This window comes from Spizellomyces punctatus (genome assembly GCF_000182565.1).
Source record: "Spizellomyces punctatus DAOM BR117 chromosome Unknown supercont1.6, whole genome shotgun sequence".
Classification (NCBI taxonomy): Eukaryota; Fungi; Chytridiomycota; class Chytridiomycetes; order Spizellomycetales; family Spizellomycetaceae; genus Spizellomyces; species Spizellomyces punctatus.
The window spans coordinates 476,659-503,980 of NW_015971542.1; the positions used below are offsets into that span (position 1 = coordinate 476,659).

The 27,322-nt window shown below is 47.9% G+C and overlaps 10 protein-coding genes across 10 annotated transcripts; 5 read left to right on the forward strand and 5 right to left on the reverse strand.

The window, feature by feature from the left end:
• Nucleotides 1-184: 184 nt before the first annotated feature.
• On the forward strand, nucleotides 185-2,584 carry SPPG_03873 (uncharacterized protein; the record flags this gene model as incomplete). Its single annotated transcript, XM_016752122.1, has 11 exons — nucleotides 185-273; nucleotides 351-646; nucleotides 708-1,207; nucleotides 1,266-1,341; nucleotides 1,407-1,500; nucleotides 1,560-1,831; nucleotides 1,895-1,992; nucleotides 2,053-2,177; nucleotides 2,244-2,264; nucleotides 2,326-2,471; nucleotides 2,541-2,584. 11 exons carry the CDS (start codon nucleotides 185-187, stop codon nucleotides 2,582-2,584), a joined length of 1,761 nt encoding a protein of 586 aa, XP_016608799.1.
• A 92-nt stretch (nucleotides 2,585-2,676) lies between these two features.
• SPPG_03874 (uncharacterized protein) lies at nucleotides 2,677-4,619 on the reverse strand. The gene is made up of 9 exons (XM_016752123.1): nucleotides 4,409-4,619; nucleotides 4,208-4,339; nucleotides 3,920-4,136; nucleotides 3,736-3,853; nucleotides 3,579-3,674; nucleotides 3,420-3,516; nucleotides 3,304-3,355; nucleotides 3,023-3,242; nucleotides 2,677-2,956 (listed from the first exon to the last, which is right to left on the reverse strand). Exons 1-9 carry the CDS (start codon nucleotides 4,509-4,511, stop codon nucleotides 2,849-2,851), a joined length of 1,143 nt encoding a protein of 380 aa, XP_016608800.1. The 5' UTR covers nucleotides 4,512-4,619; the 3' UTR covers nucleotides 2,677-2,848.
• A 118-nt stretch (nucleotides 4,620-4,737) lies between these two features.
• On the forward strand, nucleotides 4,738-5,654 carry SPPG_03875 (uncharacterized protein). Its single transcript, XM_016752124.1, has 3 exons — nucleotides 4,738-4,836; nucleotides 5,046-5,138; nucleotides 5,206-5,654. Exons 1-3 carry the CDS (start codon nucleotides 4,825-4,827, stop codon nucleotides 5,482-5,484), a joined length of 384 nt encoding a protein of 127 aa, XP_016608801.1. The 5' UTR covers nucleotides 4,738-4,824; the 3' UTR covers nucleotides 5,485-5,654.
• A 167-nt stretch (nucleotides 5,655-5,821) lies between these two features.
• On the forward strand, nucleotides 5,822-6,815 carry SPPG_03876 (uncharacterized protein). The gene is made up of 2 exons (XM_016752125.1): nucleotides 5,822-5,869; nucleotides 5,922-6,815. The coding sequence occupies exons 1-2, from the start codon at nucleotides 5,858-5,860 to the stop codon at nucleotides 6,609-6,611; spliced, it is 702 nt and encodes a 233-aa protein (XP_016608802.1). The 5' UTR covers nucleotides 5,822-5,857; the 3' UTR covers nucleotides 6,612-6,815.
• Nucleotides 6,599-14,557, reverse strand: SPPG_03877 (uncharacterized protein; the record flags this gene model as incomplete). The annotated part of the gene is made up of 21 exons (XM_016752126.1): nucleotides 6,599-7,025; nucleotides 7,094-7,337; nucleotides 7,408-7,591; nucleotides 7,653-7,830; nucleotides 7,887-8,030; nucleotides 8,095-8,246; nucleotides 8,320-8,486; nucleotides 8,576-8,929; nucleotides 9,001-9,290; nucleotides 9,351-9,522; nucleotides 9,589-9,648; nucleotides 9,714-11,132; nucleotides 11,197-11,589; nucleotides 11,652-13,382; nucleotides 13,448-13,600; nucleotides 13,666-13,734; nucleotides 13,803-13,851; nucleotides 13,916-14,130; nucleotides 14,221-14,262; nucleotides 14,328-14,375; nucleotides 14,444-14,557. The coding sequence occupies 21 exons, from the start codon at nucleotides 14,555-14,557 to the stop codon at nucleotides 6,670-6,672; spliced, it is 6,534 nt and encodes a 2,177-aa protein (XP_016608803.1). The 3' UTR covers nucleotides 6,599-6,669.
• A 161-nt stretch (nucleotides 14,558-14,718) lies between these two features.
• SPPG_03878 (uncharacterized protein) lies at nucleotides 14,719-15,760 on the forward strand. Its single transcript, XM_016752127.1, has 5 exons — nucleotides 14,719-14,800; nucleotides 14,878-14,925; nucleotides 15,008-15,047; nucleotides 15,126-15,507; nucleotides 15,569-15,760. Exons 1-5 carry the CDS (start codon nucleotides 14,776-14,778, stop codon nucleotides 15,725-15,727), a joined length of 654 nt encoding a protein of 217 aa, XP_016608804.1. The 5' UTR covers nucleotides 14,719-14,775; the 3' UTR covers nucleotides 15,728-15,760.
• Nucleotides 15,761-16,105: 345 nt separating this feature from the next.
• SPPG_03879 (uncharacterized protein) lies at nucleotides 16,106-19,057 on the forward strand. The gene is made up of 15 exons (XM_016752128.1): nucleotides 16,106-16,242; nucleotides 16,337-16,430; nucleotides 16,492-16,604; nucleotides 16,659-16,732; nucleotides 16,796-16,895; nucleotides 17,011-17,018; nucleotides 17,083-17,224; nucleotides 17,299-17,371; nucleotides 17,428-17,507; nucleotides 17,600-17,719; nucleotides 17,789-18,006; nucleotides 18,063-18,125; nucleotides 18,179-18,229; nucleotides 18,290-18,426; nucleotides 18,485-19,057. Exons 1-15 carry the CDS (start codon nucleotides 16,112-16,114, stop codon nucleotides 18,767-18,769), a joined length of 1,689 nt encoding a protein of 562 aa, XP_016608805.1. The 5' UTR covers nucleotides 16,106-16,111; the 3' UTR covers nucleotides 18,770-19,057.
• A 795-nt stretch (nucleotides 19,058-19,852) lies between these two features.
• On the reverse strand, nucleotides 19,853-20,431 carry SPPG_03880 (uncharacterized protein; the record flags this gene model as incomplete). Its single annotated transcript, XM_016752129.1, has 1 exon — nucleotides 19,853-20,431. One exon carries the CDS (start codon nucleotides 20,429-20,431, stop codon nucleotides 19,853-19,855), a length of 579 nt encoding a protein of 192 aa, XP_016608806.1.
• A 799-nt stretch (nucleotides 20,432-21,230) lies between these two features.
• Nucleotides 21,231-23,632, reverse strand: SPPG_03881 (uncharacterized protein). Its single transcript, XM_016752130.1, has 2 exons — nucleotides 22,041-23,632; nucleotides 21,231-21,974 (listed from the first exon to the last, which is right to left on the reverse strand). The coding sequence occupies exons 1-2, from the start codon at nucleotides 23,272-23,274 to the stop codon at nucleotides 21,364-21,366; spliced, it is 1,845 nt and encodes a 614-aa protein (XP_016608807.1). The 5' UTR covers nucleotides 23,275-23,632; the 3' UTR covers nucleotides 21,231-21,363.
• A 169-nt stretch (nucleotides 23,633-23,801) lies between these two features.
• Nucleotides 23,802-25,580, reverse strand: SPPG_03882 (DNA repair protein RAD51). The gene is made up of 9 exons (XM_016752131.1): nucleotides 25,417-25,580; nucleotides 25,178-25,322; nucleotides 24,994-25,104; nucleotides 24,845-24,936; nucleotides 24,691-24,785; nucleotides 24,519-24,632; nucleotides 24,331-24,460; nucleotides 24,147-24,268; nucleotides 23,802-24,079 (listed from the first exon to the last, which is right to left on the reverse strand). The coding sequence occupies exons 1-9, from the start codon at nucleotides 25,501-25,503 to the stop codon at nucleotides 23,956-23,958; spliced, it is 1,020 nt and encodes a 339-aa protein (XP_016608808.1). The 5' UTR covers nucleotides 25,504-25,580; the 3' UTR covers nucleotides 23,802-23,955.
• Between the last annotated feature and the right edge of the window lie 1,742 nt (nucleotides 25,581-27,322).

A 27,322-nucleotide genomic window follows, 5' to 3' on the forward strand; every position in this document is an offset into this window, starting at 1 on the left:
TTAGATCTCGTCTATTGAATACTGAGTGCCAGTGATCAAGCACGTGGGAGGGGGGTCAATGACTCAGTCGCCACTTACGCGATGCGCTGCTGTGCTGTGGAGGGTTTCCGTTGCCCATTTCCTGGACTTTTCAACCACCCCAAGCCGCAGCACTTGCAGCAGGCACCTTTGACATTTAAGGATAATGGCGGTAGTTCTCCTTACCACGCTTGCTTGGATATATTCGTTGGCCGCTGTCTTCCATGCCCTTTTGGCCCCCATTCTGCTCAAACTGTGAGTTGCTTCAACATGGTCATGCCATTTCACAACCAATAGCGTGGATATCCCATACTTAATGTCTTTGCCCACAGCATTGCCTCACAGCAAGTCTTGCGTCTTATCATCCTAACATATATCTTTCAAGTCGTTCTATTTCCGGTGCTGATCTATGTATGGTACACCAACGAAAGTGAAGGAAGTGAACCGAAGAGAAGGAAGTCTGTTGCACCGTTGCGCAACGGAACCGACGCTGATGAGGCTACAGCTCTTCTTTCCGATGCACACGCTTCTTCACGCGAGTCCACTTTGCGGAATAGGAGGAATTCGGGGGGCAGGTCCGAAAGTCCGTCTCCTTCCTCGGAGACGAGCGAAGGTACAGATGTGATAGGTGCGTTGTTTTAAGGTCGATGCAGGGATCTGACGCAATTCTGATGGTGCTCCTGGTCAAGGCTTGAAGCACTTTCTTCTAAAGCGGAAGCTACGGACAGCATTGATGGTGTTGGCGATCGTCACAAACACAGTCTTATTCGGCCTGTGTTTGGACTTCACATTCAGCGACTATTTATTCCAAAAGAACTATGATTTACTCGTCTCAAGAGTTGGAGGAATCGGCCCAGACTTTGCAAAAATCTTTGTGAGGTCCCCGACCGAGCACCAAATTCAACTGGAATACCAGCGGGTAGAGGGAGACACTGGATGGCAATCTTGCGAGTCGAGTGTTGCTGTTAGCCCGAGCTCTGATTATACTGCTTCAGTCAAGTGCACGGGACTGTCTCCCGAAACTCAATACCGGTATCGGTGGCGGTCGGTGGCAACAGGGAGGTCCCTATTTCCTGAGTCCGACGAGCGAGATATGTACTTTAAGACGGCTCCGCCGGATCGCGCTCCAGCCAAGTTTTCGTTTGCTTATACGTCATGTGTGAAGCCCGGGTTTCCCTACGGGACCAAGGTGCGACCAACCAGGCCATTGAGTTAGCTCCGCGAAACTTATGCGGCCTTTCCTATAGGGGCTACGAGGCTTCCATGAAATGGGGCGTCAGGACCTATCCTTCGTCATGTTCTTGGGAGATTTAATCTATGCTGGTGAGATCAATGCTGGTCTTGCCCAGATTCCCGCTTGGTTAGCTGATACGCAACTTCTTTTGTAGACGCGCCATATCTATATGGAACGGACGTGGACACCTACCGCTGGCATTATCGTTATCTCTATTCTAAACCTGATTTCCGGAAGACTTTCAGCAGGTGCGCATATTCATGTCATCGGGCTCGTTAGGCAGTGGCTAATGCCACATTGGCATCAGATTGCCGTTCATGACAATCTACGATGACCACGAGGTGTTGAACAACTGGGAATGGGATAGCCAGCAGCCCTATCCTGCGGCATTCCAAGCCTTCAATGAATATGCTGGGCTGTCCAACCCCCATGAGGACGCCAATGTCAGTGCTGTCTTTGAATATGAGTTTGGAGATACAGCTTTCTTTGTTATGGATGCGCGAGGATATAGAAATCGCGAAGAGGAAACAATGCTCGGGGAGAAACAAAAGACAAGGTTGAAAGATTGGTTACTTGCAGGTATAGTGGCTGCGAGCTCTGATAGAAACTCCCGATACTCTCGCTGACATATCTGCAACACAGTTAATTCTACACATACTGTTAAATTTCTAGTCAGTTCGGTTCCGTTTACCCAAAATTGGCAGTGGGAGCATACCGATACCTGGGCAGGATTCTTGAAAGTAGGAATTACATTTGAAAACGTTCTACAACTCGCGGATTAATGAAGTTTCCCTTTAAAGGAGCGGCAGGAGATTTTAGATTTTATATCGAGGAACCGGATCCAGAATGTGCTGGCGATCAGCGGCGACCGACATGAAGTCGCTATCACGCGGTTGCCAGGCAATGTCATTGAGTTCAGTACAAGGTATTTGTTTCTGCAGCGGTTTTTCGAATACAACAATTTGCATGACCCACTCTCGAATCGGATTAGCCCGCTACAGGCTTTCTATAGGTAGGCATTCGTGTCGTCAATCAAGCTCGCATCCTACATGCTTATACATGTCACATTGTAGTCCCATCGATACATATATAGAAACAGGTCAGGACGAGAAAATCTTTGCTTGGCGCCCTGGAAACATCAAATGGGCCATGTTTACAATTGACACCACCCAAAGTACCCCGACTGCCACCTATGCCCTCTTCGTAAATGACTATCAAGGTGCGCATTTTCGATTCTGGTAAAAGGCTTAGCGGTTGACACTATGCATTTGTCTTGGTGCACATCCAGATACACCCGTGTACGAAAAGACATTCCCGTTGTCCCGTTCTTGAGAAACCTAGCCGTAGAATGTTGATTTGGTCACTTACGCAACTATGGGCAAGCTATCAACTTCATAAAAAAAAACAACAATTCACATTCGTAAGGCTACATAGATAGATGTCTTTTTTATATTCTTTATCAACGACAGTAGCGTAAACCCACGTAGAACATCCGGCTTTTAAGATATAAACATGATGAGGAATAAAAAGTCCACTCTAAACTCTTTTTGGGAACGCGGGGCTCGCCCACGCAGTTCTTGTGTTTCTATATTCAGATCATTTCCTTCTCTGTGCAACAAGTTCATCCAGTTCTTCCTCCAAAGCTTTGACATATTTATGCTGCGTTTCCAAGTCCTTGTTTAGGCGGTCACGTTCGGCAATCAACTGTTTAAGAAGAACACGGTTATCGGCAATTTCCATCAAAATTGCAGAAAACTTGCAAGCACTTACCCGCTGCTCCCACTGCCTGAATCTGTTCTCCTCCATGCGGACCTGCTCGGTGAAACGTTTTCGCAAAGCCTCCTCTTCCTCTTTCATCTTCGTCTCCAACCCTTTCCGTGCCCTCATGGCTGGGTCATCATCCGATCGCCCTTCAGCTGTCAATTTGGTTATACGGAAGTTCTCGTAGTGATTTTCCTCGGTGCTGGCGATCAGATCGTGCATATGGGTGCTGCGAATAGTCTTGTAATGAGTATCAAATTCAAGACAGCTTCATACGTACTCATACCTACCGGATAAGGAGATTACGGAGCTTTTTGAAATCGCAGTGGCTTTCATTTTCAACTTAGAGCGCATACCATTAGGAAGGACGGCAGATATGCTGATAAAAGTATTTCTTGACCCATACCTTCCGCAACGCCCCATAGATATTGACGACCCCGGACCTTTTCCCCATTAACGACCACATCTTGCTCACTTGCAATAACGGAGAACGGCATGGCGGACTAAATCTCACACATCAGTAACGGCACCACGTAGTATGCCCCTCATCGCCGTTAAAACGCACCAGTATACTCTGGTTCCTTCGTGTATTCTCTTCATCGTCGCTCTGCACAGACGGGCTGTACACGGTAATGTTGTGGGTAGACAGACAGTCCCGAACCTTCAATTACTTCACAATTAGATGCAATACAAAGCATGGCACAGGTTAATAGCATGCATACCCGATCCTTGAAAATCGCCAAGTCTCCAGGGGTCAAAGTGTCGGCTTTTGCAACAATAGGGATGAGATTTACCCGTGAGCCCAACTGTTTCATGACTTCGATATCCAAGGGCTTCAGACTGCCAGGAAAGTCATGAGAATCATCAGAGACTTGTCAACACTAATCCGTATCATCTCTCACTTACGTATGACCAGTTGGTTGAATAAAATACAAGCAAACGTGCACTCGAAGATCGTCCTTCTCCTGCCTCTGCGCACGCGACTCGTGCATCATGAAGTTATGGTGTTGCTCATCAATGAATTCGACCACAGGAACCCAACAATCCTGATTATTCACGTAGTCTCCAAAACCGGGAGTGTCGATGACCGTCAAACGTACGTTGAAGCCCTTCTCCTCGATCTCTGAGAACCATCAAGGTATTAGAAAAATGGACAAAGAGCTCCAAATCATCCTGTTTACTCGCGTAACCAACCAGCACGAACGACGTCAATCTGTACGGTGCGTTCCAGCTGCTTTTGGAAGCGATGTTCAGGCTTTTTGTACTCTCGAAGAAGGGTTGTGAAAAGGGTGTTGATGAACGTTGTTTTTCCCAAGCCGGATTCACCTTAACCACGGTTGCATAAATCGCGCTGATATAGTTATAGCACATAGTTTCGCCATTTCCAAGACATACCGACGACCATAACAGTCAAATTAGCGCCTTTCCGCGACACGATCCGATGCCGCTGATTAGGCAAGTTCGCGATGCCGATATGGGAAGATGCTGGCGCTGGCATGTTTGCAACACTGGTAGAAAGGAAGAAGGATCTGCAAGACAGCGACACCCGTCGATGGCCAAAGGATGTGTCAAGTTTGGAGCGGGCTTTCGCGGCCTCGTGAAACCTGTTGGGAAGCCGCTTCCTGCGCGCCGTTGGTGTGGAACTGGGATCCAACCACACTTTGCATTGGAACCTAGCACGTGATACCTCTTTTTTCTAATGTTTTAATTTTCTGCCCAGCGCTGAGCCCCTTCGTCCTTCTTCCTTCCTACGCTTCTCTACGGCCAACTCGCTTGGATCTCGAGATCTCCCGTCGCTTCTCTTTAAACAAATGGCTGTCACCGTAAGTGTTTCTGCAGTCCTTTCAATTGGTCCCGGTGTGCTGTCACTTCTGCTGTGATGGGGTTGCTGCAGTTTCTGCCTTTTGCAAGGAGCAACACGCTGCAAGCGACAGAGTAGCCACACTCCCCACACGTTACTGTGCGGCTGGAGCCCGGGTTTGCTCGACTGCTTGATATTAAAGTGAGTCTGGTTCTTGTTGTGGGTGATTAGAAGAAGGATAACAAGGCCAAGAAGGCCCCAGTCAAGTACACCATTGACTGTTCCAGCCCGGCCAATGACGGTATCTTCGACACTGCTTCCTTCGTAAGTGTATTTGTTGAGTCGGTTGATGTCTCAGACAAATGCTTATTTTGCCATGCGATCATTATAGGAGAAATTCCTTCACGACCGTGTGAAGGTCAACGGCCGCACTGGCAACCTTGGTGACTCCATCACCATTACCCGTGGCGGCTCAGGCACTATCACCGTCACTGCCTCCCCCAGCATCCAGTTCTCCAAGCGCTACATCAAGTACCTTACCAAGAAGTTCTTGAAGAAGCACCAACTCAGGGACTGGGTGCGTGTCATCAGTGTTGCGCGCACTGCGTACGAACTCCGCTACTTCAACATTGCGGAGGCGGATAACAACGAGGACGCAGACGAAGAATAAGCTAGATATAGCTTCCTTAATCAATGTGCACTTTCTGACTCAATATAAATATTGAACAGTCTGCCATATTTGTACTCCTTAACTAGCGTGGAATCACCGCAATCAGGTCCCAGCATTCATTGGAATTGGTTGTATAGTTATCCAATCACAGGTCCTTCTGGAAATGGACAGTTGCAAGATAACCAATTTTGAAACTCGTCAAGTGGATGATTGTTAAAGGCACTATGCACTATGTCATGCAAGCACCCGAACTCTGTTTCGGCTGGACATCCACGTGGCTAAGCCCCGCGCATTACGATAGCGCGTTAATACAGGCCCAGCCAAACAAACCTTTTCACTCAGACAAACCTTTCATTCCGAGATCTTTTCAGAAATGCTCAGAACGGTAAGACCTTAACAGTTCAGAATAATTTTGTTTACTGATGCACTGCATGCAGCCTTGGGGACAAGACGAGTTCGAATATCCCAACCAGGGAAAAGATGAACGGCACACGCCTGTAGACTCACCAAGCGGCAACAAGACAACAGGCGGGCGTTCTCAAATCGTTTTTGGCACCTACCATGAGCCTATCATGTCTTCTTACAACTCTATGACAAATACATCTCACATTGGTGATGGCTATGCAATCAGCAACCAAGCGGATTACCTTGACCGTGCGGCAAGTCACCGCAAGCGAAGTCTCCGTGATTCCTACACCGATGTATTTAATGTGCAGGCTGAAGAACCTTCCACCTCGAAGCAGGCTGGCTCACGCTACCGAACGGATAAAAACCAGTCGAACGTCTTTGGATCCTCACCTCCAATCAGTGCGCCAGTGTCTCGCCACTATCGTCTTGCCAGCGACATTTTTAATCTGAGCGGCCCCGGCCAGCCTCCCTTCGGTGCTGAGAGCAATGTGGATAGGTTGGACGAGACAAGGGCCCTAGGGAGATCTGGCTCTGGCCAGGGTCGTGCCTCTATGATGAGCCATGAAGAATATACCCCGTCCCACCCTTCCGCCATTAAACGTAATCCGTCGAATAGCGTCCTTGCCCCAAGTTCAGAGAACTACGGGCCAGATGCTCTGTCGAAAGGACGTCGGCATTATCCCCAACAGCACCACACCTCCAACATTTTCCATTCTTGAAAGTTTTAGTGTATTGTTGCGAGTCATAAAAATAAACTGTAATAGGATTCTCAAATAACTATCCGAAGTTTGCAAAACTTTTCAACGCGATCTTGGGTGTAGCGTTCCTGTCGCCCTCTGTTACCCCGCTATCGAGTCCGGATACGCTGTCCCTCTCCCTTCCTACATTTTGTTGTTGTAGTGTAACAACGCTCTGTAATCCCCTCTGCAAAATATCCCTTTGGCTTTCTTTAAGCCCTGCAATTGCCACTTTGAATTGTTGAGGGTGTTGCGCTGCAACTTGTAGCAGTGTTTGACAGGCGAAGATATGAAGTTGACGAGCACTGGATGATGTGAAGGATGGCACCTGACCATCAGGAAAATCCGAAATGAAATGGATAAAGACGGGAACAACAATAGATAACAGGGCTAGCTCTTCAGATGCAAGAAAAGACATTGTTAAGTTAATCCCAAAACCCAAATTTCTTGTGGAAAAAGCTTACTTTTCTTTTGCAGTTCAGCCATTCCATAAAACAGCAGTAGCATTTTCAATCCCTCTTCAATGATGGGAACCTTTGTCGATGGTGCACTCGATCCAGCGAGTTCTTCAGCACAATCCAGCAGCCATGCTGTCACCAGTGGCAACAAGAGTCGCACATACATGACCCCCAACCACGCTGGCATCAAAGTAGACTTCGCAGTCGCGACAAGCAGAGTCCGTATGCATTGTAAGGATATCAACGGCAGCTGTAAAGTCAAAATGATAGTTGTTGAACATCGGCTAGTAACCCAGAATTCACACGTGGTTTCGCCTTACCTGCTCACTGAAATGCCTCAACGATCTCCCCAGGCACTTTACAAGGCGCTCCTGGTTGCCCGGATGATGGCTCAACATTGGACTGGACGTAATGATCACGACCGAGGCAAGCAAGCCGTTCTTGATCATGACAGAATTAACCTCATCAGATTCCTGCGAGGATGAATCCGCTGTTGTAGTCCAGCTATCGGGAATACACGGTTAGCAATCATGGATAGATGTACTGACGATAAAGAAGCACTAACATCTCGTAGTCGAATATGTCCAGTAACGTCGACACGGCAGATTGCAGCGTTTGAGCGATAATCCGACGTGCATCCTCATTGCCCGGTTGTGCATTGTCCAGGGCATCGACACATGTTTTGACATACAGCAAGACTCTGGGTGCCAGGTCTTCCTGGAACTTGTCGTTGCTCAATATAGCTATAAAACTTATGGTTAAGCAATCTTCTTTCGGGTGAGAATGATCCATTGCGTACCCAGATATAAAAAGAACGCAATCGGAACCAGTTCGGCACTGAATTGTTCCCGAACGCCTACTGACGTCGTCAGCACAGTCAGAGTATCCAATGCACAGGACAGAAGCGCGACTGTGTCAGGGGTAAGATTTCTGTTTGCAGTGACTGAGCACATTTCAAAGACAATTAGGGTCGAAGAGTTATTCGAATTTCGATCAATAGCTCTTACCGGTCGAGGTAGGGTTGTTGGAAAGAGTGGGCACGTGGTACGCAAATACATCAAACAGCAGCTTGACGACCTTGTACACTTTCGCGTTCAACCCTTTCACTGAAGCGATGCTGAGATTCTCAGTCAAGGGACTTCCAGCGGTATCTAATGAGCTTTAACAAGGACGAGATAAGCGCACGAACACCAAGAAAAACTAGCAGGAGAGGTAAATCACTGGTTGCATACCTTGATAACGAACCCTCATGGGAGCTCAGCCCCGCGTCATTTGTTACAAGATAGTCGCCAAATTCCAAGACTATTTGCCTAGCAATCTGGACTACATGTATTTGGACAGGAACATCTTCCGTTTGCACAAGCTTATCAAAAAGGTTCATCACTTCCAAAAACATCGGCTAATGTAAAGACAATCAAAGATTTAGTTGAATTTCTCAATTTCGTGTTCGCATGAGTGCTCGCAATTGGCTATTGACCCATTCCTTACCGGATCCAGGAACTCATGCCCCACTACCACTGGGGTCAAAAGCCTCTTCAGACTTTCCAGACACACTTTTGACATGATTGTTTCTTCTCGTTCACTCTTCTGGGCAGCAGTATTTGATATGTTTCCGCCAGCTGTCAATCCCGGAATTCCACCTAGCTTGACTGTACCGCCCGCGCCGAGGCCCGTGGTTGAAAGTGCCTCGACGCAGAGTCCAAAAAGGACGTAGAAAGTCTTTGGTAATCGTACATCTTCCTCTGGTACTGTCCCATGTAGCTGCTTTACAAAGAGATCGGGTTGCGTATCCACTAAACTTGTCAACGCTTGCATAATGAAGAGCCAAGACTTTCGGTAAAACTAAGGTAAAACCAAGCGCATATTAGCCGGACTGTCGGACGAACATAACCATGTCTATAAAGCCAACGTACAGGTAAAACAACATGTCGCGTTGCCTCCAGATAACTGTCCATGCTAGATCGAGCGCTTGGGTCACCAGCAGCATTAGACAAAACATCGGGATCCAGCTTCACTTTAGCATAATCTTGCAGAGTTGACATCCAAAGGTCTGCCAAAGTGGGAAGGTTGGGCTTCGTGACTTCCTCCAAATACCGATGTGTAAAGCTGGCAATATGGAGGTTAGCCCACGCTGTGACAATGGAAATTCGTAATAGGACGTCTGCATGTGGAGTTGTTTGACCGGCTGATGTATTGGCATTGTCTGCGTAGACCAAAATCTTAGTTAAAATCTGAGTTCATAGCAAGCGCGAGAACCCAGTACCTTTGAAACGCTCCATCACGGCAGTTAGAAGTCGCAATACTCGAGAGAGCGTCCCAAGGTCCCGATTGATCCCACTACCAATGTAGACAGCTGAGACGTGACAAGCCAAACTGAGCACATCCGGGGCGGAGTCATTCGCAAACGCTGGAGTAAGAGCCGCGCCAATTTGCGCCTGAGATGTGACACAATGGTCAGAAATTAGGGTACGAAGCAGGCGACGCTATTTGATCAAGTGAACCTGGTACTGCTCCAATAAAGCATGGTCCTCGTAATCGGGGTCTAGCGCGGCGGCAAATATCTAGGAGTGCGAGACGAACGTCACTCGAATGTCTTCACGTTCTTTTCCGAACTGTTGCCTCATACCTCTAGGATCTCACGAAGCAGTTTCAATCCTTCCAACCTCAAATCGTTAACGTTTGCCGTTGCGGCGGAGAATGCCATCCTAATTAAATCGGCCAATCGGAACACAAGCAAATCCAGCTTCCTTCCCTGCCGTTCAACTGCTGTTCTTGCCAGTCCCAGATCAAAGTGTTCCTTCACCTTCGTATCCCTCATGACAAATAACAGCTGGCGGAGGCAGGCCAATGCGAAACCTTGGGTCCTCCACCGTGGCATAAGCAGCAGGAGAACGAGTTTGGCTGAGATGCTCAATGGAGCACCAGGCGCAGTTCCCACCGCGCTGGCCGGTCCGCCGCCTTCAGTTCTACCGGCTTGTTCTGCATCAGAATGATCAACGCCAAATATATCGTCATCATCCTCCTCATGAGTAGCGCCAATCACTGACGCTGGATTAGCAATTGTCGCGATGTCGACAGTAGGGGCAGCGCCAACTGGTCCCCCTGTTTTGGACAGGATGCTTTTACACAAGTCTAGCCATCTGGACGGTCGTTCGGGAGCCACATGCTTCAGTAGGTTTGTTAAAGTATCTCTAATCTCGTCTCTGACCGTTCCATCTGTCTCCATATCCAGCAATGCAAACAGCTGCTCTTCCAGCTGATTGTTGACCGCGGCCTCTAGCACTAAGTCGGGACTCCGCTGTGTGAGCTGATACAAGCAGGTCACCGCCGCCTTTCGCGTTAAATAACCTTGCGTGTTGTAATTGCCAGTCAATTGCAACTGCAAGAACGGAATCAATGTAAAGATATCCACATGCTTAGGCGCAAACAAAATGAAATGCTGGATGCAACGGATGGCCTCCACAACCACAAAAGGATCCTCTTCGTTTTTTAGTTCCTCATACAAACTGAAGCACAACTCGCGGACTTTTGTTGACATCTGCAATTCAGGTCCGATAACACCCACTAACGCGTAAAGAATCCGTCCGATGGAAGGGTACACTTCATTATTACTGTTTTTTCCCTGTTCATTTGCGGCAGCGGCAGTTATCTCGTGGCTTTCCGACATGAGTAACTTGACCGCAACAGAGAGCGTCGAGTTAACGAAAGGCCCATACATCAAACCAGCACTTTCGATTACAAGCCAGAGTGAATGTAGTGCCCAGGTGTGGACCAGAGGATGCGGATCGGTTGCCAGCGAATGCAGAATCCCCACCACAGTTTTAAGCTGTGACGAAGCAGCCATTCCACCAACATAGCTGAGAATATATCCCAGTGCTAATGATGAACCCGCTCGCACATCTGGATCGCGGTTTTTGACCACATTGTCCACGAGATTCTGTATCAAAGGATTGACGAATGTGGCTGTACCAACAATACGGGCCAGTCGACCAAGTACCTCACATGATAGGGTGCGAAATACAGGATCAGGACCCGTCAGAAATTCCTTATTGTTCAGTCTAGTTAGCGCACCAGCGCGAGCGAATCATGATTTGGAAAGATGAACTCACTTCTACCAAGTCACGAATTGCAACCGAGACTTTCCCGCTGGCTAGAGCCCCTTTCTTCACCATCACATGTTTCAGAACTCCAATTACAGCGGCCATAATGTTCAGTTGCATTGCTCTTTTCCGACCCGGCGGTATCTTGGTCCCCGGATACTTCGTCAGACTAATCAACTGCTCCATCAAAGATTCTTGAACTGCGGGATTCTGTAATGGCAGTAAAAGCGCAAACAGCTCAATGGCCGCGTCCACGGTTGCGATGTGTATTGGCGGCGGACTTGGACGGCTATTGACGAGCTCGTAAGTATGCATGTTGTTGGACGGCGTATCCTGGATTTTAGTTTGAAGATATAGGCAATGCGGGTCATTTTCCAAACTTCCAGGAACCTGCTGCTCAATCTACAACGGCGTTAAGCTGCATTCAATAATCAGTAGGATTTCACCATGAAGAGGGGAATTACCAGATTCTCGAGGGCCTGCACATCCGTGTCCCTATTCAAGACGCGCGCAATACCGCGGTCCTCAGCGCCTAAAGTGGATGCGACGTGCACAACAGAGCCTTCCAGCAAAGATGTCAAGAGAGATTGCTGAGCGGCGGCTTGGTTCGCCTTATCTGGCGAGGTAGGCGGCGGACCAAACCGCTCCTGCATCTTTTCCGGATCAGGTGCAAACACGTCAAGAGCTGCGCGAAGAAGTAGAGAATAGCTCATCTCATATGTTGCTGGCGGGTTGAGAACTTTGAAGCAAACGAATAGCCGTCTACGCAAGAAGCTCTCCATGCGAACGAAGATCAATTCAGGATTTGGCGCACCGGGCGGTAGAGGGCCGGTCGAGGTGTACACAATTGGCAGTGCCAACATGAAGGATAGGGTATTGTTCAAAAATAGCGCAATCCGCTTGGCGACGTCCGTTGATGTTACTTCTTTTGGGTTGTATATCATGAAGCTATATAAGGCGGCCAGAGCAGCTTCTTTGCTGGTAAGAAGATACTCCCACTCGGCTTCAGTTCTCGTGGTGTTGTCTTTCGCACCTGGCTTTGGAAACACGTTCTTCCAAATCAACAATAGCTGAGACGTGTGCACCCGCACAAAATCGGGTCCAAGACACATCAACGCTCCTATAAGAGTCCAAGCAACACGGGTTTGTGCCGCCATAGCTCTGTAATCCTTCGACACTGAAGCACTTTTGAGTAGCTGCACCGACAATCCAAAGATACGGGCCATGATCTCGAATGACACGTACAATGTATGACTTGGGGCTGCGCTGATCAAGGCCGCCAGAGCATTTCCATATCCGATGAATCGATTTAGAAACTCGGGCTTGTCTCCATGAAGATGCACTAAGTCTTTTTGAATTAGCGCCATCATCTTGCTGATCAACTGAGACAGGTGGGATGGAAGTGCGAGAGAAAGTGCTCGTAAGCACCACGCCAGTGCAAGATTTACCGATCGTGAAGGATGAGCAACAAGCTTGAATAACGGCTCAACCACAGCACCCTCTTCTCCCGCTGCAGCAGGGCCCAAATCAATCAACAGGGCAGCAAGCTCATTCAGAATACACACAAGTGCGTGTTCTGACGGTGCCACGTCCGTTCCAAGAACGGGTGGCCATTTCCGCAACCATCCGTTCCCCAGTTCTTTCATGGCATTCACTTGAGCCACTTCGCTTAGCATCTTCCCTACAGCATCGCGGAGCAGGAATCCCGCCGATTCTCGCATGAATATGGTGTCCACAGGAGTTGTTGTAAGTTTCGGATGAGTTGCCATATCCACCACATTTTTCACGATAGTCGCATAATTCCCCTCCACAAACTTGACTCCGAGTCTCTTCAAAGTGACCGCATACGCCTCTATTATCCCAACGCGCATTTCTCGTGACGTAGCCTTAGTACAGAGAGTGCAAAATAGACCAAGCATCTCCTCGACCGTCAGAATGTTCTGCTCTGTCGCGCTGGATGCATTGCCAGCCTCTGGCTCGGCCACTGCACCCTTCTGACCTTTCTTTGCGGTCGCTTTCTTCTGCATTGGCTGCTGAGACAGGTTTAGGAGGGTAGCCACGAAGGAAGCGATACCGCGACGAACACCATAGTTCGCCGATTCTAGAGCCTTCATGGTTGTAGCAAGCAACGACTCGTACTCATCCAATTTTGCAGGGGGTGCCTGTAAGGTGTGCTCGTATACTGCTTGAAGCAGCTTTATAAACGTTGCTGTGAGTTCCTCAGATGTCTCGAGCAGTATTGCAAATCGTGGATATCTACCTCTACCGATACTATCCTCATCAACGGGAGCTTATCAGCTACACATGCCTTTGCAACTTTTACGATGTCCTTAACCATAACATCCGTAGCGCCTTTTCCAGCGCCTTTTAGGGATCTTGTCAGAGCGACAATGGTCTCGTATCGCAAGGCCACCTATGACAGCAAAACGCACATCAGTTGCCGTAATAGTTAAGCGCTTCTTTCACGTTTGACTGTACATCTGACTCTTTCGCATTCTTGTACAATTTGAGAAGTGACGTTACTGTTTCGGGGAATAAGGACATCAACTAAGTTTAGTGGGAGCGTCCTCAGTTAGACCATAGGATAAATTGAAGAGCACGGTATATGTACAGACTTTTCCACCATGTGTTTCCGACAAGATTCCCACGCAATATACCGCTGCACTGATATCAAGAGTTAGCAACATTGAACCGGCCAGTAATGCCTGCGGATGGTGCTGACACGTACATCCGAAGAGATGGATCTTCTAGCTTCTTATTAACCATCATCCCCTGCACTGCCGACAACGTATCAAATAAAGTCCTACTGTCTCCATTCATATATATTACGACGAGGCATCGTGATATCAGTCGGCGAATCGGACGTGAGGGCTTGGGATTTGTAGATGCAAGGAATTTCAGAAGAGTTTTTTCCAGGTCCGCCTGGCCAGCCTTGATGGTGTCCTGAAGCACAAAATAGACTTAGACTACCTATTTCATATCCATGGGGCAAGCTAAAGGGGCCCAAGAGACAAAGGGTGGGGACGTGCTTACCAGCGACGACTTATTCAAGTCCCTTGCTAAAATAGACAACCACTGCCGATTGCACAATGAGGACAACAAGTTCCTTGAACCCATCATATAGAGAATTTGAATGATACCTGAAACAGAAATAACTCTTTCTTTTCTGTCGTGTCTGCAGCATTGAACTGCCAATTCAGACAACAATTGGTCATTAGTATACTTACTATGCTTTTCAACAGTGAAATCTATTTACCTTCTCCTCATCAAAATGGAAGCTATCAGGAATAACTGGCTTGCTTGCAGAGGCTTCTACCAGTCCAGCCGACCCCGGTGCACCCGCAAAGTCCGCCACAAACGCTGCTGCCATGGTCATCTACATCCAAAGGCGAAAGGAGGACGGCCAGCTTACGCGCGCGTCTGTGAGCTGCCATTTGAATGGCAGGAACCGGCTTGAAATGGCATCTGCTGCGCACAGCGGCACAGTCATCCATTGGTATTCAAAGATAGACGTTTGCCTTTCCCGTTGTTCAAGCGATTGGCAAGAAGACGTTTGGAAGGATCGGTGGCGAGACGGGAGACGTCAGCATGGTCTTCTATTTTTCCAGCAACGGTATTGTTAGTCTTCGTTCTGGACTTTTTCCTAAAGGGTAGTCTCTTAATAATATGGGCCATGTTTCTTTTGTATAGTGGTCTCGCCCGCTGCCGAGATTTACATGGGGAAGGACAAATATGAGAGTATGTTATACAAGGCGTGGAGGCGGTTGTTTTCACAAATGTGAAGTAGCACTCATGAGCCTTCACTTGTTTATACATTTAGATGAGGAATTAATTAAGTATGGATGGCCGGAGGACGTATGGTAAGCAACCCCAGCTAACAGCATAGCTGAACGTTGCGCTTTGTACGATTTCTTTCTTATACTAACTTGTTTGGGCAGGTTTCACGTTGACAAGCTTTCGTCCGCCCACGTCTATCTCCGGCTACAGAAAGGGCAGTCATGGGAGGATATTTCCGAGGAGCTTCTCACTGACCTCGCTCAGCTCACGAAAGCGAACAGCATCGAAGGAAACAAGAAAAGTAATCTGACCATCATCTATACTCCTTGGAGCAATCTTAAAAAAACTCCAGGGATGGAAACTGGGCAGGTGACATTCCACAGAAATAACATGGTAAAACGAATCCATGTTAAAGAGAGGGAGAATGCGATAGTCAACCGGTTGAACAAAACAAAGGTGGAGAAATATCCGGATTTGGCAGAAGACAAAATTCAAAGGGATCGTGAGACTAGAAACGAATTGAGGGAGGTCGAAAAGCGTAAAGTACGTCGTCTGTTTACCAGCTCCCATATTTTACATTTTTTTGACTGATTTGGGTTCTCAGAGGCAAAGCGAGCTGAAGCAGCAGGAGCAGAAACGCAAAGAAGCGGAGCTACGAAGCTACAGTACCGTGTTCAAAGATGAACGCATGAAGAGTAATAAAGAGCTTTTGGAAGAGCGACGGGGTTTGGACATCAATGCCATTGAGGAGGATTTCATGTAGTTGTAATTATCATATCATTATCATGCTGGTCAAGTCTCTTGCAATGTCCACATTAGCGAGTGTTCCTCCAACCGACTATCGAAACCGTCCAGTGTCCTTTGTCTCAGCCCACAAGACGGGGGCCTCTGATGGAGCAAAGCCGAGTTACGCACAAGCCTGGTCTATGGTTTTTAATTGAAGGTGGCCAAAGTTTTTGGCAGGAAGAGGATGCGTTTACTAAGGTGCTTTCACGTGATTAGTCCAAATGATCGTAATTTCGTAAACACAACCTCGACGTACATGTGGACTTTCCACTCTGCGACTCCACTCATCATCGTGTTGATGCCGCCGTGTGCTGTGATACCCTTGACCATTTCTCACACCGCAAGCGAGTCAGTCAGTCTAATGGCAGGCGGTGTTCCACGTCTTCTCAAACTGCTAAATACTCGCGAGACCTGGACACCCCGCTCCGTTTCGGATAGAAAAGTATATGATGCCGCTGTGAGGGAAGTGGGAGGGCAGTGGGAGTGCCGAAGGTGGGTCTAGGAAAGAAAATGCCTCCATTTGGGCTGTACACTTGCCAGAGAAGAGAGTGTATCATACTTATCCGTCGCTATTGTCGCATTCAAGAACGTTGAAAGCACACTGCGGCTGCGTTAATGCTGTTGCGTTTTCCAATTCTGGAAGCTTAATGGCTACTGGAGGGGATGACAAGAAGATTTTGGTAAGCTGTGATGAAGCAGACAGAGGGAGATATGGATGCAGGCTGACGCGCGTGTTTGAAGCTATGGCCAGTGGATGAGTTCCGGTCGACGATTCAGCCAATAGGAAAATACCACGGACATGTTTCCAATATATTCTCTGTCTCATTTGACTCGACTGATAGAAAGTTCTTCTCGTAAGTAGCGGCTGTTTAGGAAATAATTGATAGCCTCAAGAACGTTGCCACCAGATGCGGCAATGACGGCCTTCTCCTCCATTACGATGTGGAATATTCCGCAGTACCTATCACAAGTGCACTGAAAGGTCTGTCGTCTCAGGGTATTTAATAACCCTCAAAATACTTCGAGCTCACAGTTCTTGCGAAAGGTCCTTCAAAAACAGCGATCGATGTCGTGCTAGCGCATGAAGAAGCCGCATTAAAGCTTTCCATATGTCCTGGTAACGATAGTTTGGTTCTAACCGCAAGGTGCGTGCCAATTAACATGCTGGAGTTCATGAGCTGTGAAAATCAGGGCTGATTCACTTGTTCGCAATCTGTCCTCCTTTTCTCAACTGAATAACTATGTCCATTGAAAGAGCAGTCAAGATTGTAAGATAATGCCTCCGACTTTTCGTATTCCAGTTTATCATGTTCTGACCATACTATGCATCAGCAACCGTAAAGCTTTTCGACACTCGGTGCGCTGATCAACTTCAGGGCCAAATAAAAACGCCGGGGATCCGACAAAACTCTGTCAACTTCAATCCCGTTGCAGATAGATTATTCTTGACAAGTGATGATAAAGGGGGTGTTCTGTATGTGTGCGAGCTGCATCTAGTCACAACTGTGCACTTCGCGGCTGTTTATGTGGCTCTCTTATACGTCATAGCTTGCACGATCTAAGACTTGTTAAGCGGCATTGGAAGGAGCCATCAAGTGCCACACCGTCCCCGGTGCGAAAGGTTTGTCTTAGCTCATCATACCTTATTTGTTGGAGCGCCTGTTGACATATAATTAGTTTACTACACAGCTCCGACGGGGTTCAGCCACAGCACGACCGGCAGACATACCGTCGGCGGTTTGGAGTCATGATGGCAGGTCTGTGACAATTGGACTTTCGGCGAAGGCGTATCTAGTACCTATCGCTTACTCACAGTTATTTTCAACAAACGGGGCATCTTCATCAATAGATACATAGGAGCTATCATACACAGATGGTACCCTACACTTTACACGCCCAGTTCACCTGACCCAGTATGTGTCTTGAAAACTACAAGCGACGGTGCTCATGGGTTCAAAAGCGTTGCCACGTGAGTTTGGATGAAGGATAACAGAGTTGAAGTGCATGATCATTAACCGTGTCGTCTCTTTGCACCTAGAGTAAAAACAGGTGCCTTCGGTGGTATGGATGATGTCTATTTCCTCAGCGGAAGCGACGACTTCCGAGCATACGGATGGCGACTTCCAAGCGCAGTGGAGATGGAGAGGGGGGCTAAAACTGGCGCGGAAGTGGAAGGGGGCAACGAGGTTGTCTATGTGTCGGGAGAAAAACAAGTAAAACCGATGGAAATTAATGAAGCTTGCTTTGTATTGAAAGGTGGGTATTGCTAAGGCGTTTGGTAAGTTAATGACGGCGGCTAATACGCTCTGAAGGCCATCGGAGCATTGTCAATTCTGTGGTGCATCACCCGACCCGACCCATGGTTGCGACAGCTGGTATGGATATTGGCGATAATTCTTTAGAAGTGCTAATCTAGGTCATTTTTTAGGCGTTGAAAAGACGATCCGGATGTTCTCTCCATTCCCATTTGAAGCCAATGGTTTGTTACGCGTTCATTTTCAGCTCTGTTCGGGTCCTTATTTATGACCCTGCATTGTAGGCGATCAAAAGACCTGTGAAAGGGCTCGCTCAACGAGTCATTTGAATCCCCTCCTGACACTCCAAATGATGTTGCACGATGAGGAGGATGAATCTATTGAGGAAGATCTCAGAACCCTGACCTTCTTCGATTTGTTGGTACGCATTCATAAAGTCATGCGAAAGCGTCACATTGTAATGTTAAGGCCATTTCTAGCTTGCGGAAGACGAGGCCCGTGACACGCTATGGGGACCTGCGACGGATCAAGACAGTTCTGACGATGAAAGCGAAGGGGAATCAGAAATATTTTGGAATCGTTTTACAATGGAGACCGATACGTCCACAGATGGAATATGGATGGCCAATTCAAGCGGTGCCTCTATGAATGATGCTGGGGAACAACACGAGCTACCTGAAGATTCCGATGATGCGCTGGAAACACTAGCTCAGATGGGCGATCAAAGGTACTGTAAAAGGGATTATCGATCGAGCAGAAGCTGATACCCCCTACCAGCACATCCCGGGACCCAACTCGTCGTCCACGTCGCAAAAGACGAAGGGGTGTAGATGGTGACATGTATTTTAGTACGGATACCTCGTCGTCGGATGAAGGGGAGGTCTAATGTGGATGACTGCTGCTCATATCATTTTATATCTTGTATATATTGTTACGCTATTATCTCCCATACTTTCGCCAGGACCTATCCCGCAGACAGAGGCTATGTAGTGGTGAAATTATAGATGCATGTGTCATGTTTATAAAGTCAGCTTATAAAGACGAGGTCTGTTACAAATCTCTTTCGAGCTTTGCTCCGCATTCAGCGGCCATGCCACCGAGACTTGCCTACGGACACCGCAGGGAAAGGTCGTTGAGGATACAGTCGAACATGAACTGCGATGCAGAAGTACGGAGCTGTAGAGAAGTGTTGAGAAACTCACGAGGTGTTGTGCCGCGGTATTCTTGTGTGGCGAACGCATGGTTAGCTTTGGGGGCGTCTTCGCCGCTCGCTTTCTTTTTGGTCGCAGGTGCGGGGGCTACATAAAGAATGTCATTCCACTGGTTCGACCTTCATAAGGATGCAACGCTGACCACAGAGTCCTGGCGCTGGCACTAATACTAGGGTGTGTTGTAGAGACAGTTTCCGGCTCTCAAAATATGGCTTCTGCTAGCCTCCTTAACTCCACAACCTCTCATACAGATTCAGCGACGGCCGACTTATGCATCTTCTGGGAAAGTGACAAGTAAAAGTCTCGACAAGAGCGACAAAGACCAATTGCAGCCGGATACAGGGCAAAGTTACAAAGAGCGGGAACGGTCTAGAAGTATGAATGCTTAATGTGAGGCTCTTCTAAGGGGTGCGGAGGTGGAAAGGATGGAGTGGATTGTGGAGGATGAGAATAGGAGAGTCAGGGCCCAGGTTGGACATTGAATCCATTTTCATGTATGTGGAGTACCGCTCGTGTTATAGTCATTCAGGTAATAAAAAAATATGTGTAGCTATCTGCCATGTACAACCTACTCCTGAATTTACATTGTTTTTTTTTGGTAAGGATGGAGGTCCAGTCCATTTTCACAGCTGCAGCCTATTTCGGCCCTGTAGCCGGCCAGAAGAAACCCGAAAATGCTGTTAAGCACCGGGCCAGCAGGTAGGCCCTGTGTGTGGGGAGAGTTGGCCCAAAGCAGGCTCCACATTCTTCTTCAGACCTTGAAAAGCCCTCGTCGAGGGGTTCGTTGGATGCCAGAGAAAACCCTATTTTGAACGAGTGTTCCGGTAAGTCATCACGAAGCCCAATATGCCACCTGCCTGATGCATCCATCTTCTTGTAAATGTTCCCGCTGAGAATCCGTTTCTCTTTTTCATCGCTCCCTTCACGAAAAGGGAAGGTGGAGAGCCACTCCCTCACTAGCAAGAGCTGGTGAGCCCCTTCCATGGTGTGCCGCGCACACAGATCAAAACGAAGTGAATCTGTAGACTGCTTGCGCATGTCTACTCCACATTTGTCGCCTGTGTCGGGGTCGAATGCCTCGCACTTACTCCACCCCTTTCGTGGCGAGGTGAATTTGCAGCTAAAGTCGGGGTTGAGGCCGAGACCGACCCAATATGCCTTCGACTCGGCATTGTTGGGTACCTCCTCAAAGGTGCGTCGTTTCTTTGCGTACATGGTGGAATGATTGTATTAACAAAAAATCAATTGTAGATTGCAGCAGCTACTCCTTTTCCATATCGTTTTCAAGATATCTCACAATAATTGCAGTCGTGGTGGTGGGAAGGGTTCTCCTCATTATTCACATGGTGGTAGCCCACGGTGTGCTTTAGAATACTGCTGTCAGAGGACCTATTCTAAAAAGATGGGCTAAAGAGCGTCAGTGTTAAACTAGTAACTAGGCTACCGCTCTTGCACTCTGCCTAACCATGCCCATACAATGAATGCATTAGCGTTATTTATCAATGCAGTGCAGGAGTCAATGCAGTGCAGGAGGAAAAGAAAGTGCTGCCACGCATACCCGTCCTCGCCGCCCTTAGTGGCACGTTCAGATGGTGCCCAAGGCCGGAGTACATGTGTATCAATAGGAATGCGGATAGAAGGCTGACAAAGTTTGAGCTAGGCAGGGTGAATAAAGGACATTGTGGATATGAGCGCTCACCACGTTCATCAAGTGTTTTCGGCCGGTACCGGGTGGTGGGGCACCTTGAGATGCGACCATTAATAATGCTCCGGCACTAGCAATCAGAACTATCTTCATAGTTCTTGCAGGGTATAAGATGGTGAGGCATCTGCGGTAATTGTCGTGTTCTGTATGGTTGTCGAGGTCTCACTCTGGGTCTCACTTGAGGATCGTCTGTGCCTGAATACATGGCTTTTGGTGCCAGGTCGTGCAAAGGAGGCTTAGGCACGCGACAACCTCAACCTGGGTCATGTGTCTGGACTCATCGGAAATGATGCGGAACTCAGCTTACTACTCGTTAAATCAACACAAAAAACACATAAAAATATACCAGAAATTTATGAAGAATGAAGTGACAGTGAGCGCCAACTAGATATACACCTAAATGCCAAAGACCACACCAATATGTCCCCTAACGTCCACAGGCCTATGCACTTTTCCCGACAACCTCATCAATCCACTCACAAACCTTTTCCAGCCTCGCCAAAACACTATGCAGACTCATCAACTCATAAAGCCTATATGGACTTAGCGGTAAGAAGCCCGCAACCCAGTAACAAAGGTCCGACCAATCCGATGGTGGTTGTCCATGTTGATTTTGGAACGTTGTTCGAGCTCGTTGAGGAAGTGAGGTTAGTAGATCTTGTGTGAATGACTGTATGCGCTGTGTCAGGATATTGAGTTGTTCTGGCATTGTTCGACGGAGGGAAAGGGAGATAGACGTGTCATCTTCAGGGAGGATATCCTCGATCCGTTCGATGGTGGCAACATTGTAGCCCGTTGAATCGACACTGCGATCTAGCACCTGAAACCTATGGATTCCAACAACCTCGATCAGGAGACGTGGGAGGGAACCTTCTGGAGTTTGGGCTAGAGGCTCGCGAGACGGTATGGGTTCCACATGGCGAATCTCAACAAGAGTGCCGTGGTTGACGTATGGAGCAGATGAAGTTAGGGTAGGATGCCGGTTTGGGAGGCAAATACCAAAGCGCTTATTTGTCGCCATGCAACGCTGAATCATCACCCTATAGCGAGGTTCTGAGTCCAATTCGACTATCAGCATCGCAAATCAAAGATCGCTCAAATGAGGTAACCTCCACCTACCAAAGATATGAAATGCCTGTGCTGCTCCTGGAAAGACTAGTGAGCAGACGAATATAGGAACATCGTCCATGTGTCCAAATTCCTTCAATTTCTTCTCAGCTCCCGGCGCCCTCGCGTTCCATTCCTCAGGAAACAGGTCCCGAGCCAAACGGTCCAGAATCCGATTAGCTGGGCGACTGAGAAAGTATCCTATTGGCGGAAGCGGAATGCGACAGAGCGGGCATTGACGGGAATGCTTATCGAGTGAGAACAGAATGCATGTCCGGCAGTATGTGTGCCCGCATGGGCAGGTAACAGGGTCATGAAGAAGTGAAAGGCAGAGATTACAGTCGAGGTCATCGGAACTTAAACTGCTGTCCACCGCCGTATAGTCTGAAGAACTAGTATGACGTTGCTCAACCGAGGGGTCATCTGCGTAGTCTTTTCCATCTGATAAACTCTCTCCTGCTTGTTCGGCGATGCTCTTCCGCCAGATGATCAGCTTTTCTGCGACCATCCCACGACAATTCGAAGAATTCATTTGTCGTGCTCGCTGTGCGTCCTCCAAAGCAGCATTGAAGCAAAACATCTCTGAAAGTGCTTCCGCTCGTAACAGGTATGGCAATTGCAGCGTTGGTACTCGTTCAATTGCCGGCGTAAACGATGTAGTGATGACATTCAAGATCTGACCCCTTTTCTCGAACGCGCGCTGCATAGAGCGCCGAAGACGACCGGACGGTATCCTGCCATCAACGGATTCGGAGTCGCTTACATTATTGGCAGAATCATGAGAAAGCATTCCCAGTTCATTGTCTTCAACACCTTCAATCGCCAATTGAACATCGAAACCATCCTTATCTTTTAACAAAGATCGTAGCCGCTCCTCTCCTTTCTTGACGAGCTGGAGAGCTTCAGTCTCGAACGGAATGTAAGTGTGGAGTATGTGTAACAGTATAACATCCGGTCGCTCCTGTCGATAAGGGTGCTTCTGTCGACATGGACGTGCGGGGCACACATAGAAAGTTGTCGTAGGCGAAGGTGGAGAGGATATGTGTGTCGTATTCGGTGTTTCATGGGAGTCGGTGACAGGTTTGGCAGCTTCTTCTTGGCCAGCACGAGATCGGCCCGTTGAATGCCCGGTATGAGAGCGAAAGCACCGACAACACACGGAATACCCGCAGGGTAACGTCAATGGCTCAAACAACAATTCTCGGCAAGCAGCACACCGGAAACGGTCTTTTAAAGCCAGTGACATGACAGGTTGGCAGCAGCCAGGTAGTCTGAGACAATGCCGCTTGCTACAATGTACACAAGAATCAGCACGTCAGTAGCAAAACATATAATCCAATCTGCAATGATCCAGGGAGGGGTTCGGTGCAAAGAGTGGGTAGAAGAGACGGTAACGACTGCCAGTAGCACAGGTGAGCCGAATGAATGCCGCCAATGGGCAAGTTTGCTGGTTGGTCGAACGTGGAGGTTTGGAAGTCAGAAGAATATGTATGCACAGTCTAGATCTTCTACTGTCAGTTGCCCGCCAGCAGGCATATCAAAAAAAGAGGGAAAACAACAAAGGAAAAACTCGAATGGAAAAGCACGAAACGCTTCAAAGTGCCGATCCAAAATCCAAACTGAAGCGGAATAATCATGACCTAGTTTGGCTTAACCCGCGCGTTCCGCTCTGACGGGTCCGATCAAAAGTTAAAAATCCCTGCTGTGGGTTTCATCGCAGGAAGCAATAAACAGCGCTGCATAAATACAGAAATTCTTCCGCCAGGGAATGAATTGACATATGTACGTGAATTTATTTACCAGTTGCTAACATGATAACAGAGGAGAAAAGTACTACGGTCCACGAAGACTAAATAATAGAAAGAAAAAAGCACCCAATCCCCCATAACGTTACTCTCTTAACAGTCTAACCTGAAACAATAGCATGTCACTCTTTTGGATCACCAATCCCGTTCTCCCCGATGGAAAACATGGCCTCAGCTTCAGGTAGATTCGGAGAATCGTAGATTTTGCAGATTCGGTTCTCCCCGCGTCCCTTTCGCAAATAGAGTCTGAAAAAGTCCGCCGAAAATTGAGATAATCGCGGTATGTGAGCGGAAGCATCAGTTATCATCTTACCGTGTTGTTGATGCGTGTGCCATGATATTTCCGCCAATCGGCTTCTTTGGATCCGCGTTGAACATTGCAGCACCGTCAACTTGTGCTACCACTTGGTTCGTAATGACTACTGCTACTCCAAACTGCGGGCAGATCTAGTGTTAACGACACCCGACGAGCAATTCAATCCAAGGCGGAAAGATACCTCATCCGCCATCCTCATCAACGTCCGCAAGAACTGCGCAAGGTGCATTTGCCGTGCGGAGAGTTCTCCACGTCCAGAGTAGTCTGTTCGGTAGAGAGCAGTGGCGCTGTCTACCACTAGCAAGCAATATCTGCAGAACATGGATTGATCAAACCGTCCCACAGAGGTGACAATGAATAGCAGCGTACCTTGTCTCAGCCATCATGGCCGCTGCCTGAACCAGCAACTGTTTCTGGTGATCTGTATGGTACGCTCGTGCATACGCAACGTTATCCAGAACTTCATCGCCATTCAATCCAAACCTAGTACCTCACATGTCAGTCCAGGGTATGCCATCTAGTAGATGCAGAGAATGTTTACCGTTCAGCAACGGCGAGTAATCGCTCAGGTCGAAATGTCCCCTCCGTGTCAATGTACAAACATTTTCCTTCGCCACCACCCATGTCGATAGGGAGCTGAAAAGAACTTTGGTGAGGCCGAGTCACCAGTGGGAATTATCGCATATCCCCATTACCTGACATATAACTGCCAACGTGTGACATAACTGTGTTTTACCCGTGCGGAACTCGCCAAAGATCTCGGTAATGGCGCCCGTCTCAATACCACCTGCGTCCCAAAGCAATCAGAATTTCACTCTGCACATGAGCACCAGCTGCCGCTCACCTCCTAGCAACTTGTCCAATTCCTTCGAGCCTGTCTGTAGGGTAATAATCTCATTCCGTCTTTGATAAAACTCTGTCGCAGTTGTGAATCCCATTGGCACCAGTTTCGCCGCTATAATGGTTCACAAGAAGACCATTTAATTAGTGGGCACATAGCACATTTTTATTCAATGAGCTCTATGTACCCTCTGTCAAGATTTTATCTGCCTTCGCTTCAGATATTCCTTTGATAGCTAGCAGTTGTTTCTTCGGTGTATAGGCAATAGCTTCAACGGTGTGGTACCCTGCACTAGCCAGTTTGGCTACATCCCCGGATGATATTCCAAATTCCTAGTGAGAAGACAAGCAATATAACGAAGTGGAAGTACAGACGAGTTATTAGAGTTTGAAAGCCACTCCATTACAAATTAAAGTGTCGCCCCACCTCCAATTTGCTGATTTTGAGGGGCATTCCCATCTCCTCCTCCTCTTGCATCTCCTCTTGTTCTTCATGATAGGCTTGGACACTCATTATAGATGGGATTCTTTGCGATAGAAAAGGTGTGAAATACTAAAAGCACTCAGAAGATTGCGACAAATGGGTCGAAAGCATCGCGTTCAGTTCAGCGTTCAGTTGGGTAACTGCTCCGGTTATCACGTGAATGTCCATTATCCCTTTTTTGGACAAGTCCGGATGTGTCCAGGAGTCAGAGTGGCTGTGCACACAATATAAACTTGCATGACTGTGCATCTTATCTCTACTGCATCAAAGTCTTGCATTTCCAACGAATGCACACAGAAAGATATCTGATATTGCCATTACGGCTTTTGGGATTCATTTCTGGTAACGCATATAGGGTTTTCTTAATGACCACTCTACACAGCTATCCTCACTCCATTTTCATGTTATTTCCTTTCCCAAATTCGAGATTTATTGATATTTGAGCTGGCTGGTAGGTTACAGATGATGTACAAGGTCGCATATGCTAAAAAGAACAGGAAGAAGCTACGTCTAAATCTCAAGTTTCGCTGCTTTTGACCTGGACTTTCTCTGTAATGGTATGCGACGTCGATCATTGCACGACTAGTTAGGCCATACGATATGCAATACGCTTGTACACCCGATACACCAAGCCAATATGATACACATATGTGCGTAAATTTCACTGATGCAAACGGCGGGCGTGGCTCAGCGGACGGCTCGCAGCTAAGCCGAAGCCACGAACCCTAATCCCCCGTAGCTATCATCTTGATTACTACCTAGTTATTCAACATGGTTATTAAATATAACAATCGGTGCGTTCGCTAGCCGTCCATTGAGAATCCAATAACCAAGTGGTTCAAGCTGAGCCCTGTAAACGAACCATACACCACTAGGTAATTACATGATAGCACCACCGCCCAACTAGGATTCAGCAGCTATGAGTGATAACAAAGTCGTAATGAGCGTACACGGCGAGGAGTGGGCAAGAACATCCACCGACGATAACCCAAGCATACCTAGCGTACCCAGCGATGGTAATTTTGCGGCAACGCCCGATACCATCGATAAAATCATCAATGATGCCGTCATTGAGTTCCGACGCAGGCTCGAGGCTGCGTTAAAGAAAGGAAACCTGCCCCTACCGAAAGAAACCCTCAAAGCGGGCAGAGGTACCACACCCGTACCCCAAGATGACCCTGATGGTCTAGCGCTTAAACGCGATGATCCTATGGAACAACAATTACTGAAAACGCTTTCAAAGAACTTACCGCAGTTCTCCGGTTCGCAGAACCCCATTGTTTTGCGAAGGTTTATCGGCTCGCATCGAGATTATTTGGACCGAATAAACGCTACAGAAACCCAGAAAGTGGCATTAATCACCCCATACTTGCGAGGCAATGCCCGAGAATGGTACCGCGATTTGGAGCAGGGCGATGCCATACCGCCCACCGCGGCCGCATTGTTCGATGCACTGCGTACAAAGTTCGTTGGCCGAACACAGATAGGCAAACAATTGCGTCAATTGCGCTACAAAGGATCCATTTTGCGATATACTAGAGACTTCTCGCGTCTCCGTTACGCCGCTCGCCTCGCCAGCGATGATGACCCGATTTTCGAATCAGACTTTGAGAAATATTTCCTCATCGGCTTACGCCAAGGTGCCAAAGGTGGACCAGAGATTGCTAACACGGTAACAACATTGAAATTCCTAAGACCCAAAACAGCAAACACCGCCGATCAGCTGGAACTCGACGCTAAAGAAGCCTTCAATGAACTAGGCTATGTCGAACCTCGGCAACCATCGCGATCAGCGCGCAGACGGCCAATCGCACGGAAAGGAGTAAGTGGATCAGGCACACGCACGACG